The sequence below is a fragment of the Arachis ipaensis genome, chromosome B9, assembly GCF_059453495.1.
Source record: "Arachis ipaensis isolate K30076 ecotype BB chromosome B9, ASM5945349v1, whole genome shotgun sequence".
Lineage (NCBI taxonomy): Eukaryota > Viridiplantae > Streptophyta > Magnoliopsida > Fabales > Fabaceae > Arachis > Arachis ipaensis.
The window spans coordinates 81,037,984-81,055,614 of NC_142444.1; the positions used below are offsets into that span (position 1 = coordinate 81,037,984).

The following is a 17,631-nucleotide window of genomic DNA, read 5'->3' on the forward strand; positions in this document are numbered from 1 at the left end:
TTCAACGCGGCGTTTGATTCAATGTTTGCCCTCAAACGTGATCACCAACGTTAAGGCCAATTCAATTCCAAATTGCACCTATGCCCAAAATGAAAATTTTTTGCCAATGCTCATCACTTGAGAATCACTCCTAAATGCTTAAGCCAGGTCCCACATCCAATTACTTGATCCAATTGAAGATGAGAAGAGGGTTATAAATAGAAGAATTGTTGAAGATTGAAGGAGCTCTCGGGAGGCCCTGAAAGGGGGCTCTGGCGGGGCTCAAACCCTGATTTAATTTTCCTCTGTAATTTTTCCTTTAGTTTGATGTACTTTCTTTTTCTACAACATTTTCCTTTTGTACTTTCTTAATTTTCTGCATTTTCTTTTCTTTGTAAATTGAACTGAGCTATGAACAACTAACCCCTTTCATTGGGTTAGGGAGCTCTATGTAAATTCAATGGATAAATACTAGTTTTCATTCTTCTTCTTCTTTCTTTTCTCTTGATTTTACTAGAAAGCTTTCGTTCTTCATTCAATTGGATAGTTATCTTGGGAAATAAGCTATTCATACTTGGATCTCCTCGGAACCTTGCATTGGGAGAGGAATGAGGAGATCATGCTAGAATTGCTTTCTCACAATGGATTAGATTGGGGTTTGGATGGATATAGTGACATGTAATCCTACCAATACTTTGATCTATGAATTTGTGTGGTATGATCAGTGACCAAACTTCATCTCTTTCCATGAGCACTTAAATCAAGGAATTGGACAATTGTTCATGCTTAGAGAGATTAGATTACCAAGGAATTGGGATCTAATCACTTAAGATTGCCAAGGAGATTAATGAATACATTGATTGAGGAAGAGATGAGAATGAATTTGATCCGGAGAATTCTCACATCTCCTGACCCCAATGAATTCCCCCATTTCTGATCTACCCATTCTTTTATATTCTTCTTCTTTAATTTCATGCTTAATACCCCATTCCCCTTTAATTTCTTGTAATTTAAGCTTCTGCCATTTAATTTTTGGCCATTTAATTTCTGTTCGTTTACTTTCTTGCAATTTAAGTTTCCCACCAATTTTATTTTCTGCAATCCCAATTCAATTCTGATTTCGCTTAACTAGCACAATTCTCCAATTAACATTGATCAACGAACCAATCCCTGTGGGATTCGACCTCACTCTACAGTGAGTTTTTACTTGACGACAATCTGGTGCACTTACCGGTAGGAAATTTGTTGAGAGGCAAGTTTCCGCGTATCATTGGCCTATGTCTTCACAAAAAAATATTGTCGAGATGTCTGCCAGAGTTCCTGTGGGTATGGCCGATTGGCTGGATTCAATAGTCTTTATGTGTGTGACCGAGGCTGATCCCGAATATTTTGTGAGGCTTAGGAGGTTCCATAGGGTCTGTAGCAATAGGGATGATGAAAAGAATTATGATCTGTTGTCGTCCGACCTTGAGGAGAGGGTTAGTTTCCCCCCTTGATTCAGGGAGAATGCCCCTTCTTTTATGCTTATGACTATTTCTTTAGTCATCTTAATATCACCATCCCCTTTACTTCTTTTGAGACCGACCTCTTATGGACTTGCAATGTGACCCCTTCCCAGCTTCATTCGAACTTTTGGGCCTTCATTAAGATTTTCCAGCTGTTGTGCCAGGAATTAGGTGTCCGACTTACTACACCCCTTTTTCTTTATCTTTTTGTGTTGACCAAGCCTGGAGTAGCCAAGAAGAAAGCTTCTTGGATTTCTTTCTGAGCTACCCAGGGAAAGAAAGTTTTTTCAATGTTTGCAGAGTCCTTCCGAGATTTTAAGAACTATTACTTTAAGGTCCGAGCTGTCGAGAATACCCGACCTTTCTTTTTAGATGAGAATGACGAGCAAACCTTTCCTCTGTGTTGGCAAAAGGATATAGTAGCTCCCAAGTATTCTTGGGAGAGTTTAGATGAGGTGGAATAGGCTTTTGTAGGTGTTCTAGAGGAGCACTGGGGGGAACTCCTCATCTGGACACAAAGAGATTTCTCGGAGATCCCTCCCTCCTTCGTGCCGAGCTAGGAAGCATCCGACTTCTTTTAGAAGCGGTTTTCTTCTATTGTTTGTACTTTTTATCCCTTTCTATTTATTGTAACTTGTTTCCCTTGATTTCTTTTCAGAGATGGTGAAATATTCAGATTCTGTGAAGGCCTTTCAGAGGACAAAAAAAGGCAACAGCTGCCCAAAATATGTCAGCGAAGACCTCGGGGGAAGGGTCTTCTCAAGTGTCCCTAAAGAAGCCGATATCTGACTCTGAAGGCCCAAGAAAGATCATCCCAACCCCTAGAGTTTGGGTAGTTCCATCTGATCCATCTCAGGCGACTTCTGGTCCTGCTTCCTCTCCATCTGCTACTTGTACCGCTCCTAAGAAGCAAAAAACTATTGGGACCTATGACTTGAATGATAGAGTTTGATGGTGTTTCCTTTGGTGCAGAATTGATTGCTCCACATAGTAAGGTCCCTATGGACGACATCTCAATCCTTTATCACCTTGACTTCATAACGAGCAATAGCATTCGGATGTCCAATGTTGGCGCGGCCTTATCTCGTGTTGTTAAGGAGTCCCCTGTCCATGCTACGAAGGCCTTTCTAGAGGATGCCCAAGCTGAATTTGATAGGGTAAAGGGTCTGAAGGAGGAGCTGGACGCTTGGGTTGCCAAGTTGGAGCTTGATGTGAAAAAAGAAAAGGAGAGTGCAACTAGGACGGAGGCAGTTGCTAACTTGGCTAATGAGGCTATAAAAAAGTATAAGGAGAGCTATACCCGGACCTATGGCGAGCTGCTAGAAACTAAGGAGAGGCTTCAATCGGCCCAAGATGATTATGCTGAGCTTCAGGGACACATGGTAAATGGTATGACTGATATGTTCGAGATCCTGAAGGCTCAGGTCCGAGTTATTGCTCCTGAGGCCGATCTCACCTTGTTCAGTATGGACAATGTCGTGGTTGATGGCAAGATTGTGCCTGCCCCTGATGATGACGATGAAGGTCCTCCTCTTATGCCACCAGGGAAGGCCTTAGTGGCTTCAGCTTCTTCTGTCCCTTCTGAGGTCGTCCCTCCAAAGCCCAAACCAGATGTGCAGATTCTGAATGGACCGGATGGGATTGTCAATGCTACTCCGATTTCTACCATTCCTCCTCCTCCCCCTGCCAAGGATGTTGCTATTGGGGCAAATTTGGATCCCCTATAACTTTTATAATTGTATTTGTTATAGTCCAACTTGTGGACTTGAAACTTCTTTGACATTTGGTTGCTTCCCAGCAACTTTATTTTGAAAAACAAACACTTTAAATTCTGAGGCTGCCTTTTAGGTGGCCTTTTGAGTCTTTAATGTTTTATTGTGATAGATGCATTTTGCTAAACATTTGGGATTTTACCTTTTGCAACCCTTCGAATTTTATTTAAGTATTTTCCAGTCTGACCTCCTTTGAGTGGGTTTTCTCCCCTTGCCTTTGGGGTCATGCCCTGCTTTGATTTGGTGCTAGTTAACCTTGTATCAAGTCGGGCAATATTATCCTTGCGGCTTGGTGACTGGGCATTTTAGCGATTCGTCCAAAAAATTTTTAGTGTTCCTTAGATAGAGGGGGAGTATCCCATCATGAGGGAAATTACTAAGGAAAGGAGGTGGAAACTTCTATGTTATCCTGTCACTGACATTAGCGTAGTCATGATAAGGGAATTTTACGCAAAATGCTGTGAAAGAGAGCAAGGACAGCCCCCCTTATAAGAGTTATGTCAGAGGTATGGAGGTAGATTTTAGTCCATCATCAGTCATGAGGGTCCTACGGTTAAGAACCATAACCTATGAGGAGCTTAGCTATGAGAAAAGATTGCAGGGTGAGAATGACCCTGATAAATTATTGCAGGGGAGACTGGGAGAGGGACTTAGAGGGAGCTCCAAGCCACTTGAAAAGATTAGATCTCACACCTGAGGCCAAAGAGTGGTATGAGATAGTGAGGAGATCAATACTCCCTACGGCAAACACCTCAGAGGTTATAGTCAAGCGAGCCCTCTTGACGTACTGCATCTTACATGGAGGAGAAATCAACCTCTCACAACTCATAGCAGACAGTATTCAGGAGATTGCTGAAGACACAAGCAAATTGGGTAGGCTTGGTTACCCAAGCACTATTCTGAGGCTGTGTAAAAGGGCTGGGGTATTATTTGAAGATGAAGATACAGAGAAAGTAAATGGAAGCAGGGGGATCACTAGGCGACTAATGGAAGGTGCTACTGAAGATGACGATCAAGAAGAAGGAAGACCCCAAAGAAGAAGAACACCACAAGTGGAGGAAGAGCAAGCTCCTACAGCTATAGACATGAGCCAATTGCAAAGAGCTCTTGAAGAAATATCTCAACAAAACATGAGAGCACAAGAGCAGTATTCAAGGCAACAAGAGCTATACTTGCAACAACAGGAGCAGTATCTAAAAGATCGAGAGCAACAACAACAGTGGCAACAACAAATGATAGACAAGCAAGACAATTTCCAACTCCATATGCTGGAACAACAAAGGGAATTTCAAGCTAGAGTTTTAGAAGGGCAAAAGGAACAAGCAACCAACTTTCAAGAATCGTATGATAGATTGTCCCTGAGTCAAGCCAAGTATGGGGAGTACACTCACAATTTATATCAGTGGAAGAACATATATCATACCATTGGAGAGAATAGGCACTATGATAGAATGGAGAATGATATAGACACCCAAACGAAGTTGGATTACTTGGTCCACAGCATGCCAGCATTGGAACCAGAAATCATGCCATTTCCGCAATGCCCAGAGCTAGTAGACCATCAGAAAGCCAGAGCCAAGAAGAATATAGCACGCATGAAGCAACGATTAGAGGAGGCTGGACTCTCAGGTCTAATAGACCCTGTCTGGGATAGAAGGTGCCCTGTTGAAGAGCCTCAAGATTACACTAAGAAGTGGAAGAAGAAGGGAGAATCAAGCAGGAGCAAGGAACATGACAATTAGAAGGTGGTGGAGTTTCTTTCATGTTTTCTTTTTAAAATTAAATCAGGAAGATGCATGTCTGAAACATGAGATGCCTCCAAATGCTTTATGTTTCACAATTTTATGTTCTGAGTAGTTTTCTTACAAGTGAATTGCATTATGTTTGTCATTCCTCATTAGCTTGAATTTGGTTTTGTTTCCATTCTGCAAAAATAAAAGAGAAATGTTTGAAACAAGAAAGTGAATGTTCAATGTTGTAGAAGTTAGAATGAAATTCAGTGGTGGTACTTGTTTGATTTAATGGTTAGCTCCATTAACAAAATCTGCATAATAATATGTTCTTTGAAGTATGAATTAGTTTGCTGCTATAACGTCTATTAATTAATGAAATTCCCTTGAGAATGAAGCAAAAATAAGAAAGAAAAAGAAAAAGAAAAGCCAAGGATTGGCGAAGAAACAAACAATAAGGCTAGATACCAATAGCTTGGACCCTAGGACATATGCCTACGGTATTTTTTTACTGGGATATGCTTGGACAAGTAGGTTCTGAGGAGTATTTTGAAACTTGGCCACTTGGATCAACTGATTTGGGATTGCCAACTTAAAGTCCACCATCAAGAGTAACCTAGTTACAAAGTATTTAGTAATCCAAAGAGATGCTGGGCATCAATGTTCCTAGGAAGAAATTGTGAGCTATGTGTTTTGTGGTGAAGAAATGTTGAGCAAAGTTTAGCCAAAAGGCTGCTGCAACATTTGCCATCAAGCCTCCATTAAGAAATAAGCTTGCTAAAGCAAAAGAAAGAAAGAAAAAAGCTAGCATGGGATCAAGCAAAAGCAAGACATTTTAGCAGCAACTCTAGTGAACCTTTAAGGAAACATTTCTTATATATTAGCAAGTAATAAATGAGCTACCATTATCTGCATAAAACCCCATGAACCAAGTTCAATTATCTGCTAAATAAGGACATGCATACTTCTCTGTATCATTTAATTTTCTCTTATGTTTAGTGCTTGCTTGGGGACAAGCAAGGTTTAAGTTTGGTATTTTTGATGATGACAAGTCATCTTATGCTTGCTTTTCAAGCATTTTTCACTTGTTTCATTAGGTTTTGTGCACTTTCTTGCATTAGAAGTAAGTAATTTGGAGTGATTTTTCATGGTTTTGTTAAATCAATCAACGATCCTTTATTTAACACTAAATCATGAGGTTTAAGCTAAAATTAGTTGGTTTTTGAATGACTTGTAGAACTTGTGAATTGTTGGAGCTTTGATTGGTTATTTTGATTACTTGTAGGTGAAGAAATGGTAGAAAAAAGAATTTTTGGCACGCTTTTGAAGTTAAAGCATGCTTTGGACCTTATGCCATGCTTTGGAAAGCGTGACCTAAGTAAACAAAAGCGTGGCGCATCAACCAAGGGGCATAGCGTTAAGTGAACTCACTTAACTGAGCGCTGCAAGGAACCAAAGAAAGCAAGGGCGCTCAGTTAACTAAGTTAACTTTTTCGTGCTCCATTCAATAAGAAATCAAGGCGAAATGTTGAGGAAGGAGCAACATAAGGCTTTGCCAAGGAAATTAGCCAAAATGGCCTCACAAAGGTTCGAAATGGGAACCTTGAGCTAACCAAGAGAAGCTCTACTCTTCACAAAGGAAATTGGCAAAATGCACTCACCAAGATTCAAAAGTGGAGCTCCATTCTAAGGCAAGGGGCACTAAGTTAACTTGCCCAACTGAGCGCCACTTTGATGAAGAAATTGGCCAAATTGCAATGACCAAGGCTCGAAAGTGGGAGCCTTATGCAAGTAGGAGGAGCGCTAAGTGAAAACAAGCAACTGAGCGCTACTACTCCTCACAAAAGGAAATGCACACTTTGCATTCACCAAGTCTCGAAGGTGGGGTCTCCCTCCAAATCAAAAGGGCGCTAAGTTAATTTTGTTAACTTAACGCTATGAAGGCACCCACAAGGAAGGCTTGGACGCAACAAAATTTAGGGGCCTGGGCCAAGGAAACAAGCATTGAGCGATGAGTTAAAACACTCAACTGAGCGCTATGCCTGGAGCCATGCACGAGATAAACCTGGGCCAAGACTTTGAGCGTTCCATTGGTTCAATTAACCGAGCGGTTCCCTGGGAGCTGCACCATGGGTTCAATTTCAATTAAAAGCCAATTTGGATCCAATTCTTCACCAAATGAAAAGCCCACTCCAAATTCTGAAGATCAAAAATAGAAAGTTTATATATAGGACTTAGTTTGAGTTAGAGAGGACTTTTACCTTCACTTTTGAATTTTCTTTTATTTTTTAGTTTTATTGGGAGCTCACTCTTACATTTTTTGCTTTGAATTGGGATTGAGAGCTGGGTTCTCTTCTCTTTGTTCTTACTTTTGCATTTCTTACTTTCTGTTTTTGAATTGTAGATTGAGATTGAAGGAATTCTGTTTTAATCCTTGATCTACAACTCATCTTTGTTTTCTTCTGCATGATTCTAAGGATTGTTGGATTTAGCTTTCTGTCTTCATTTTCATTTCTTCTGCTACTTTTGCTTTCTGTTTTGGAATTTGAATTGAGATTGAAGAGCTTCATTGATTCTAAGTTTGAGAATCATCTTTTACCTCTATTCTCAATTTTTGCAAGAATTTAATCTGAGTTTCCTTTACTACTTTCATTTTCTTTTCTTCTACAAATTGTTCTCTATTGAATGAAGGAAGGAATTGAGATTTAGACTTGTTTTCTAGTCTCATTGAGCCTCTCAGCTCTTGAATTTCTTTCCTAGCTCTTGCAATTGAGTTGAATTTACTTTCTGTTTTGTTCTTCACTATAATTTTCCAATTTTGTTTAGATCTACTGCACTTACTTCATCTTCTTTAATTTTTGTTGTTAAATTCTGAATCCAAGCATCCCACACCCCTTTATTATTCAAGCAATTTACATTTCTTGTACTCTAAGCTTCAGCTATTTACATTTCTTGCAATTTAAGTTTCAGTCATTTACATTACTTGCACTTTAAGATTCAGCTATTTTACTTCTTTTGCTCTTTAATTTACTGTCAATTCTCCCTCTCCCTTTTAGTTTCGTGAAATTTAGTTCTGTTGGTTACAATTCACTCAAATCATCAACTATTTGCTTAACTAAACTAACCACCTAACTAAAATTGCTCAATCCTTCAATCCCTGTGGGATCGACCTTACTCATGTGAGTAATTACTACTTGATGCGATTTGGTACACTTGTCGGTGAGTTTTGTGTTGGAATCCGTTTTCAACCCATCAAGTTTTTGGCAGCGTTGCCGGGGATTGATTAGATTGACAATGATTAAGTAAGGTGGTGGTCTAGATTAAGCACCTTTTCTTTATTTTTGTTTACTTTCTTTGTTATTAACAAGCATATTAACTGTTTGAATTTTTGCATAAGCTAACACTAACTTCACTCTATCAGTAGAGTGAATTTTTCTTGTTTCTGGTTCTGTGTTTTTTTTTTTTTTTTGCTTTTGTATAACAGAGGCAATGAAAGAGACCCCTACCTTCTGTGAGGCTGATGAAAGAACTCTCCGAAGGATAAAAAGAGAAGCAAGAGGGAACGGAATTATTGGAGAAGAAGAACTTTTTGAAGAAGAATTTCATGAAATAGAGGAACATTCAACAAATCCAACAAATCCAACAGTGGGAGGGGCCAAAAACAATGGCCAGCCCTAGAGGAGAGTTTTGGCTTCATATACATTTGCGAATCCAAGGCATTGTGGGAGTAGCATCCTTACCCCAAATGTCAATGCAAACAACTTTGAATTGAAGCCTCAACTCATCACCTTAGTACAAAATAATTGCTCATATGGAGGAAGCCCTTTGGAGGATCCAAATCAACACTTATCCACCTTTCTGAGGATTTGTGACACAGTGAAGTCCAATGGTGTGCATCCAGACATATACAAATTGTTGCTATTTCCAAGGCTACTCAATGGCTTGAAGCCTTCCCTCAAGGAAGCATCACTAGCTGGGAGGATCTAGTGAATAAGTTCCTAGCCAGGTTCTACCCACCTCAAAGGATCATCAGGCTCGAGACTAAGGTATAAACCTTGACACAGATGGATGCAGAATTTCTCTACGAGGCATGGGAGAGATACAAGGCCCTGATTAGAAAATGTCCCCCTGAAATATTCAATGAATGGGACATCCTTCAAAACTTCTATAAAGGATTGACTCTGAAGGCTCAGGAAGCACTAGATCATTCAGCAGGAGGCTCCTTGCAACTGATGAAGACAGTAGAGGAGGCTCAAAACCTCATTGATATGGTTGCAAATAATTAATACTTCTTTGCTCATCAAAGACAACGCTAACCATCACAAAGGAAAGGAGTGCTAGAATTGGAAGGAGTAGACACCATCCTAGCCCAAAACAAGTTAATGCAGCAGCAAATCCAACAACAATTTGAGCATATGGCTAAAAGGATTGATAGCTTGCAAGTTGCAGCAGTGAATACAAGCCAACCATCAACCACATGGGGGCAAAATGAAGAAAACCAAGAAGATCAGTAGCAGGAACAAATTCAATATGTGCACAACCAAGGCTCAGGCCAAAATGAAGTTTATGGTGACACTTACAATCCATCCTGGAAGAACCATCCAAATCTCAGATGGGGAGATAACCACACTCAAAACCAGCAACCATGGCAAAGAAATTCAAACCAAAACAACTCAGGAAAAAACCAGAACAACAACCAGTAAAACACAAACCACAATCCATATAGAAAACCCCAGAATAACTACCCAAATTCCAGCTACTATCCACCCAATAACCAAACCACTAACCAAAATACCTATCATCTACCTTCAACATCTCACAACCAGCCACAAGCATCACAAGACACTCAAAGGATCTCCAACTTGGATATCTTGATAGAAAAGATGCTGAAGCACCAAGAGATAACAAGCAAGAATCAGGAAGCCTCAATAAGAAATCTAGAGAGGCAGATGGGGCAACTATCCAAGCAAGTTGTGATTGAAAGCCCAACAAGCTCACTCCCAAGTGATACCATTCTAAATCCTAAAGAGGAGTGCAAAGCCATCCAACTGAGGACTTTGGGGGATGACAAAGAAGCCAACAAGAAGCCTATAGAGAGTGACAAGATTATTAACAAAAAGGATGAAGCTAACAGCAAGGAAAAAGTTGTGCTAAGCAAGCAAGCTCAAGAGAAGCTTAAAGAAAAGGATGACCAGCCACAAGATCCAAGGAAAGGAAAGTAAGTAATGGAGGAATCATCTCAAGGGAAAAAGCTAGCAGTGAAGGCTTTCACACCCCCCTTGCCATACCCTCAAAGGTTCAACAAGGAAATTAAGGATCAACACTTCCCCAAATTCCTTGAAGTCTTAAAAAAGTCGGAGATCAATATCCCCCTGGCTGAAGCATTAGAGCATATGCCTCTATATGCTAAATTCTTGAAGGAGCTCATTAACAAAAAGAGAAGATGGCATGAGAAGGAGACCATTATGCTCACACAAGAGTGCAGTGCTGTAATTCAAAGAGGTCTCCCACCAAAACTCAAAGATCCGGGGAGCTTCTTCTTACCTTGCACCATTGGCAATATAACTATAAAAAGGGCACTGTGTGATTTAGGGGCCAGCATCAATCTAATCCCTTAGTCTCTGATGAAAAAGCTATGCATAGAGGAGGTAAAGCCCACATAGATGTCACTAGAGTTCCTGGACAAATAATTGGAGTTTCCCAAGGGAGTAATTGAAAACCTTTTGGTCAAGGTGGATAAGTTCATATTCCCTGCAGACTTTGTGATCCCAAGGGAGTGAATCTATTATCTTGGGAAAACTATTCTTGGCCACAGCCAGAGCCATTATAGATATTGAACAAGGAGAGCTGACTCTAAGGGTACATGATGAAAGCATTACCCTGAATGTCTTTCCAGAAGCACAGCATAATGAGGAGAAGGAAACATGCATGGAGGCTGACAAAGAAGACTTGCAGTGGAAGGAAGGAACCAACAAGACACTCATTGATTCCCTTCCGGAGCAAGAGACAAACAGCAAAGCCGAACAAAAGGAGAATGAGACTCTAAAGAATAATGAGAGAAAGCAAGAAGGAGGTGAAGTGGTAGCTACTAAGAAGACAGATTTCAAAACACAGCCTACTGTCAATGGAAAGAAATCACCAAAAAAGGGGAAGAAAAGCTAGAAAAAGAGTCCAAAAGGGTGGAAAAATAAAAAGGTCCCAACTGAAAGATTCTCAAAGGAAGATAAAGTGCAGCTAATTTACCAGTAGTTGGGGAGAAATCAACAATCCGATGATTACTATATTATCAACAGGATACTCTCACTGGAGCATGTAGAGATTAAACATTAAAGCACTGGAAAGAAGCTTACTGTGAGAGGAGACAAGCTGAGACATCACAATTATTAACCACCCTAATGAGGGTCCAATGTCAAGCTAGTGACAATAAAAGAGCGCTACATGGGAGGCAACCCATGATTTAATATTCTTGTTTTGATTTTAATTTCAATAATCAATGGTCCTTCTATCATGAATTTGAATTCTCATGAGTATACATGATAATTGCATGCATCGTATTGAAGCATATGCTAGATTTCTAAGTTTGGTGTGCCTGAAGGCACTCCAAAATAGTTTTTCAAGCCTTCTTAGACTATATGCTTATTCATTTTGATGGAGTATATAGCCAAACATTAAGTTTGGTGTCTGCATATGCATTTAATCTCATAGAAACCCTTTTTACTCAGAGGATCAAAATTATGAATAGATGAACCATACATTTTTTTCTTTTTAGAAATTTATGGTAGGAAATAAACTGTTCCTTATGATAAATGTACCAATTATGATGGATATTATTTGTATTTTACATGGACCCCTTAGCAGAGAACAAGTTTAGTGTCCACCAAATCTTTATTCAAAAATCTAAGGAGCATGATTGGTCATTTAAACAAGGAACATGTAGAATTATCTTTATTTGTTATTCATCACCACCACCGAACCAAAATCACTTCCAATGCTCACCAAAATTTTTTAATTGTGTAAGACAAAGAAGATTGGGAAGAGAACAAAATGGAATGCATGCACGGCCATGACAAAGTAAAAAGAGAGTCACATGTGCCTAGGGAATGGTGCTTTCTTGGAGACAAAAATCTGCATGCATCAATGTCCTGGAGGCCGAACCACATGCAGCCAATGGAGAAGCAATCCATGTCTTCACTCAACTTTGCATGCAAGCCATCTATGCTATGAGATTTCAACAATGATTCACTCAATCTACACCCTTTATTCTTGTTTGGCCAAACTCTCTCCTCACTTGTGGTTTTGTTCGAAGACTTGATGCCTTGTCTATAAATAGTTTGTGACACTTCATAGCCTACACATTAATACAATATTTCCTCACTTATAAGCCTTTGCTTCACCCTTAACCTATCCAAAAATACGTTCCAGCAACCATCTCTCACCCAACAGCAGCGTGATTTTGCTATCTTCCACCCCTCTCACAATAAAACCGTAGCCAAAGTCCACCTTCTTCTTCTCTATTCTTTCTTAGCTCATGGCCTCTTCAAGCTCTAGAAGAAGGAAAGGCAAGGAGCCAATGGTGACCGAACCCCCAACCTATGATACAAAGAAATTCAAATCTCAGTTTTATGAAGCAAGGTATCATAGGCTCATGAAATCAAAACATGTCATTCCTGAGATGGTCTTCAGACTGAAAGAGGGGGAGTATCCCATCATGAGGCAAATTACTAAGGAAAGGAGGTGGTAACTTCTATGTTATCCTCTCAATGACATTAGCGTAGTCATGATAAGGGATTTTTACGCAAATGCTGTGAAAGAGAGCAAGGACAGCCCCCTTGTAAGAGTTATGTCAGAGGTATGGAGGTAGGTTTTAGTCCATCATCAGTCATGAGGGTCCTACATGGAGGCTAAAGGGTGGTATGAGATAGTGAGGAGATCAATACTCCCTACGGCAAACACCTCAGAGGTCATGATCAAGCGAGCCCTCTTAACGTACTGCATCTTACATGGAGGAGAAATCAACCTCTCACAACTCATAGCAGACAGTATTCAGGAGATTGCTGAAGACACAAGCAAATCGGGTAGGCTTGGTCACCCAAGCACTATTATGAGGCTGTGTAAAATGGCTGGGGTGTTATTTGAAGATGAAGATACAGAGAAGGTAAAAGGAAGCAGGGGGATCACTAGGCGACTAATGGAAGGTGCTACTGAAGATGACGATCAGGAGAAAGGAAGACCCCAAAGAAGAAGAACACCACAAGTGGAGGAAGAGCAAGCTCCTGGTACTATAGACATGAGCCAATTGCAAGGAGCTCTTGAAGAAATATCTCAACAAAACATGACAGCACAAGAGCAGTATTCAAGGCAACAAGAGCTATACTTGCAACAACAGGAGCAGTATCTAAAAGATCGAGAGCAACAACAACAGTGGCAGCAACAAATGATGGACAAGCAAGACAATTTCCAACTCCATATGCTGGAACAACAAAGGGAATTTCAAGCTAGAGTTCTAGAAGGGCAAAAGGAACAAGCAACCAACTTTCAAGAATCATATGATAGATTGTCCCTGAGTCAAGCCAAGTATGGGGAGTACACTCACAATTTATATCAGTGGAAGAACATATATCATACCATTGGAGAGAATAGGCACTATGATAGAATGGAGTATGATATAGACACCCAAACGAAGTTGGATTACTTGGTCCACAGCATGCCAGCATTGGAACCACAGATCAAGCCATTTGCGCAATGCCAGAGCTAGTAGACCATCAGAAAGGCAGAGCCAAGAAGAATATAGCACGCATAAAGCAAGGATTAGAGGAGGCTGGACTCTCAGGTCTAATAGACCCTGTCTGGGATAGAAGGTGCCCTGTTGAAGAGCCTCAAGATTACACTAAGAAGAGGAAGAAGAAGGGAGAATCAAGCAGGAGTAAGGAACATGACAATTAGTAGGTGGTGGACTTTCTTTCATGTTTTCTTTTTAAAATTAAATAAGGAAGATGCATGTCTAAAACATGAGATGCCTCCAAATGCTTTATGTTTCACACTTTTATGTTCTGAGTAGTTTTCTTACAGGTGAATTGCATTATGTTTGTCATTCCTCATTAGCTTGAATTTGGTTTTGTTTCCCTTTCGCAAAAATAAAAGAGAAATGTTTGAAATAAGAAAGTGAATGTTCAATGTTGTAGAAGTTAGAATGAAATTCAGTGGTGGTACTTGTTTGATTTAATGGTTAGCTCCAATAACAAAAGCTGCATAATAATATGTTCTTTAAAGTATGAATTAGTTTGCTGCTATAAAGTCTGTTAATAATGAAATTCCCTTGATAATGAAACAAAAATAAGAAAGAAAAAGAAAAAGAAAAGCCAAGAATTGGCAAAGAAACAAACAATAAGGCTAGACACCAATAGCTTGGACCCTAGGAAATATGCCTGTGGTGTTTTTGTACTGGGATATGCTTGGACAAGTAGGTTCTGAGGAGTATTTTGAAACTTGGCCACTTGGATCAATTGATTTTGGATTGCCAACTGAAGGTCCACCATCAAGAGTAACCTAGTTACAAAGCATTTAGTAATCCAAAGAGATGTTGGGCATCAATGTTCCTAGGAAGAAACTGTGAGCCATGTGTCTTATGGTGAAGAAATGTTGAGCAAAGTTTAACCAAAAGGCTGCTACAACATTTGCCATCAAGCCTCCATTAAGAAATAAGCTTGCTAAAGCAAAAGAAAGAAAGAAAAAAGCTAGCAAGGGATCAAGCAAAAGCAAGGTATTATAGCAGCAACTCTAGTGAACCTTTAAGGAAATATTTCTTATCCATCAGCAAGTAATAAATGAGCTACCATTATCTGCCTAAAACCCCATGAACCAAGTTCAATTATCTACTAAATAAGGACATGCATACTTCTCTGTATCATTTCATTTTCTCTTATGTTTAGTGCTTGCTTGGGGACAAGCAAGGTTTAAGTTTGGTGTTGTGATGACAATTCATCTTATGCTTGCTTTTCAAGCATTTTTCACTTGTTTCATTAGGTTTTATGAACTTTCTTGCATTAGAAGTATGAAATTTGGAGTGGTTTTGCATGGTTTTGTTAAATCAATCAACCATCCTTTATTTAACACTAAATTATGAGGTTTAAGCTAAAATTAGTTGGTTTTTGAATGATTTGTAGACCTTGTGAATTGTTGGAGCTTTGATTGGTTGTTTTTATTACTTGTGGGTGAAGAAATGGTTGAAAAAAGAATTTTTGGCACGCTTTTGAAGTTAAAGCATGCTTTGGACCTTAGGCCACGCTTTGGAAAGCGTGACCTAAGGAAACAAAAGCGTGGCGCATCAACCAAGGGGCATAGCATTAAGGGAACTTGAACGAGAGGGTTTCTGTCAGTAAAGAATTTTCCGAAAAATAATCGCATTGTAAGTATAGTTTCTAAACCAACAGAGAATCCTTTCGTACAAAAATTTCGTTGTCACAAGTAACAAAACCCAATAAAATTTATAATCGAAGTATTCAAACCTCAGATCGTCTCTCAAGGAATTGTAGGGAAGTATGATTTATTATTGGTTATGGAAAAAGTATATTTTGTTTTGGGTTTTTAAAATAAGGAACAAGTAATTTAAATTGGCAAGAAATTAAATTAATAACTAGAAAAACTCTTGGCAAGGTATGAGAACTGGAAATCCTATCCTAGTTATCCTTATCAGTGATGCATGGAAAACTTGTCTCACAACAAATCTCCCTTCGGCAAGTGTACCGAAGTTGTCGTCAAGTAAAAACTCACAATAGAGTGAGGTCGAATCCCACAGGGATTGATTGATCAAGCAACTTTAATTAGAAGAATGTTCTAGTTGAGCGAATCCAGAATTTGGGTTGAGAGTTGCAGAAAGTAAAATGGCGGGAATGTAAATAACAGAAAAGTAAATGCTAGAATTAAAGGACTGGAAGTAAATGACTGGAAATAAATTGCAGAATTGTAAATGGGAATGGGAGATTTGCTCATAAAAGTAAATGACAGAAATTAAAGAGAATGGGTATGATCATAGATGGGGAGTTCATTGGGCTTAGGAGATGTTGCAATTCTCCGGATCAAGTTCATTTTCATCTCTTCCTCAATGAATGCACTCATTGATCTCCTTGGCAATCTTAAGTGATTGAATTACAATTTCTTGCAATTCAATCTCTCAAATCTTGATCAATAGCCAATTTCTTTGGTCAATTGCTCATGAGAAGAGATGAAGTATGGTCACTGATTATACCACATGCATTTCCCAAACCAAGTATTGAGAGGGTTATAGTCACATTCCCATCCAAACCCAATTTGGTCCAACATGAGAAAGCATTTCTAGCTTGATCTCTTCATTCCTCTTTCAAGGTTCAAAAGAGATCCAAGTTTGAATAGCTTCTCTTCCAAGATAACTACTCAATGGGATGAAGATCGAAAGCTTTCAAGTAAAATCAAGAGGAAAGATAGAAGAAGAATAATGAAAATTAGTATTGATCCATCAAATTACAACAGAGCTCCCTAACCCAATGAAAGGGGTTTAGTTGTTCATAGCTCTTGAAAATGAAAACAAAGATGGAGAATACATCATAAAACTAGAAATTGCAAAGAAAGTAAAATACAGAGAGTAGTTCTCCTTTTTCCCAGCCTCCAAAACTTCTTTACAATTCAAAGCTACTCCTATATATACTACTCTTCTCAGCTTCTAGTTTACTCTTCAAGTCTTGGGGCTTTGGATCTTGAGTTTGAAGCAGTTCTTTTCTTCATTTGGGCTTGGCTTTACTTGCAGAGAGAAAGTGCTAAGTGGGCAGAGACTTCAGCTCAGGACGTTAGGGGTGTTAATATTTTGTGAGAATATAAGTTCGAGAACGTTAGTGACACTTAACATTGTCACTAACGTTCCAATGCACCCCCTTGCCTTACGTTAAAACCCATGTTAACTAGGTTAACGTGGCTTTTAACGTTGCCTTGTTAATCCTTCGAGAACGTTAGTGACACTCAACATTGTCACTAACCTTCCAGTGTGCCCCTTCTTGTTTCACATTAAAGCCCACGTTAACTAGGTTAACGTGGCTTCTAACGTGGTCCTTGCCAACCTTCGAGAATGTTAGTGACACTCAACATTGTCACTAACGTTCCAATGTGCCCCTGGGTCTCACGTTAGAGTCCACGTTAACTAGGTTAACGTGGCCTCTAACGTAGCCATCTTTAGCCATCCCAACGTTAGTGACAATGTTGAGTGTCACTAACGTTGGCTCATCCTTCATCCCTCATCGTTAGCTTCCACGTTAACTAAGTTAACGTGGAGGTTAACGTGACTCTTGGGGGTTGTGTGGTTGCTTCAACGTTTGTGACAATGTTGAGTGTCACTAACGTTGTCGACAACTCTTCATCCTTTACGTTAGTTCCCACATTAACCAAGTTAACGTGGGAGTTAACGTGGTACTTTGCACCATAGGCCAACGTTAGTGACAATGTTGAGTGTCACTAATGTTGGCTTCTCTTCCCCCCTTAACGTTAGAGGCCACGTTAACCACGTTAACTAGGTTAACGTGGCTTCTAACGTGGCCACATATGAGTAATTGCCAACGTTAGTGACAATGTTGAGTGTCACTAACGTTGGCTCAACTTTTTTTCTCCACGTTAGAGTTCACG

General features: G+C 39.6%; 1 protein-coding gene across 1 annotated transcript; it reads left to right on the forward strand.

The window, feature by feature from the left end:
- The first annotated feature begins 2,485 nt into the window (after window positions 1–2,485).
- LOC148545178 (uncharacterized) lies at window positions 2,486–3,211 on the forward strand. Its single transcript, XM_088499048.1, has one exon. It carries the CDS (start codon window positions 2,486–2,488, stop codon window positions 3,209–3,211), a length of 726 nt encoding a protein of 241 aa, XP_088355174.1.
- Window positions 3,212–17,631: the final 14,420 nt, after the last annotated feature.

Bases quoted from the DNA above. Each gene is read 5' to 3' on its own strand.
- LOC148545178 (XM_088499048.1), top strand. From the start codon at position 2,486: ATGGACGACATCTCAATCCTTTATCACCTTGACTTCATAACGAGCAAT.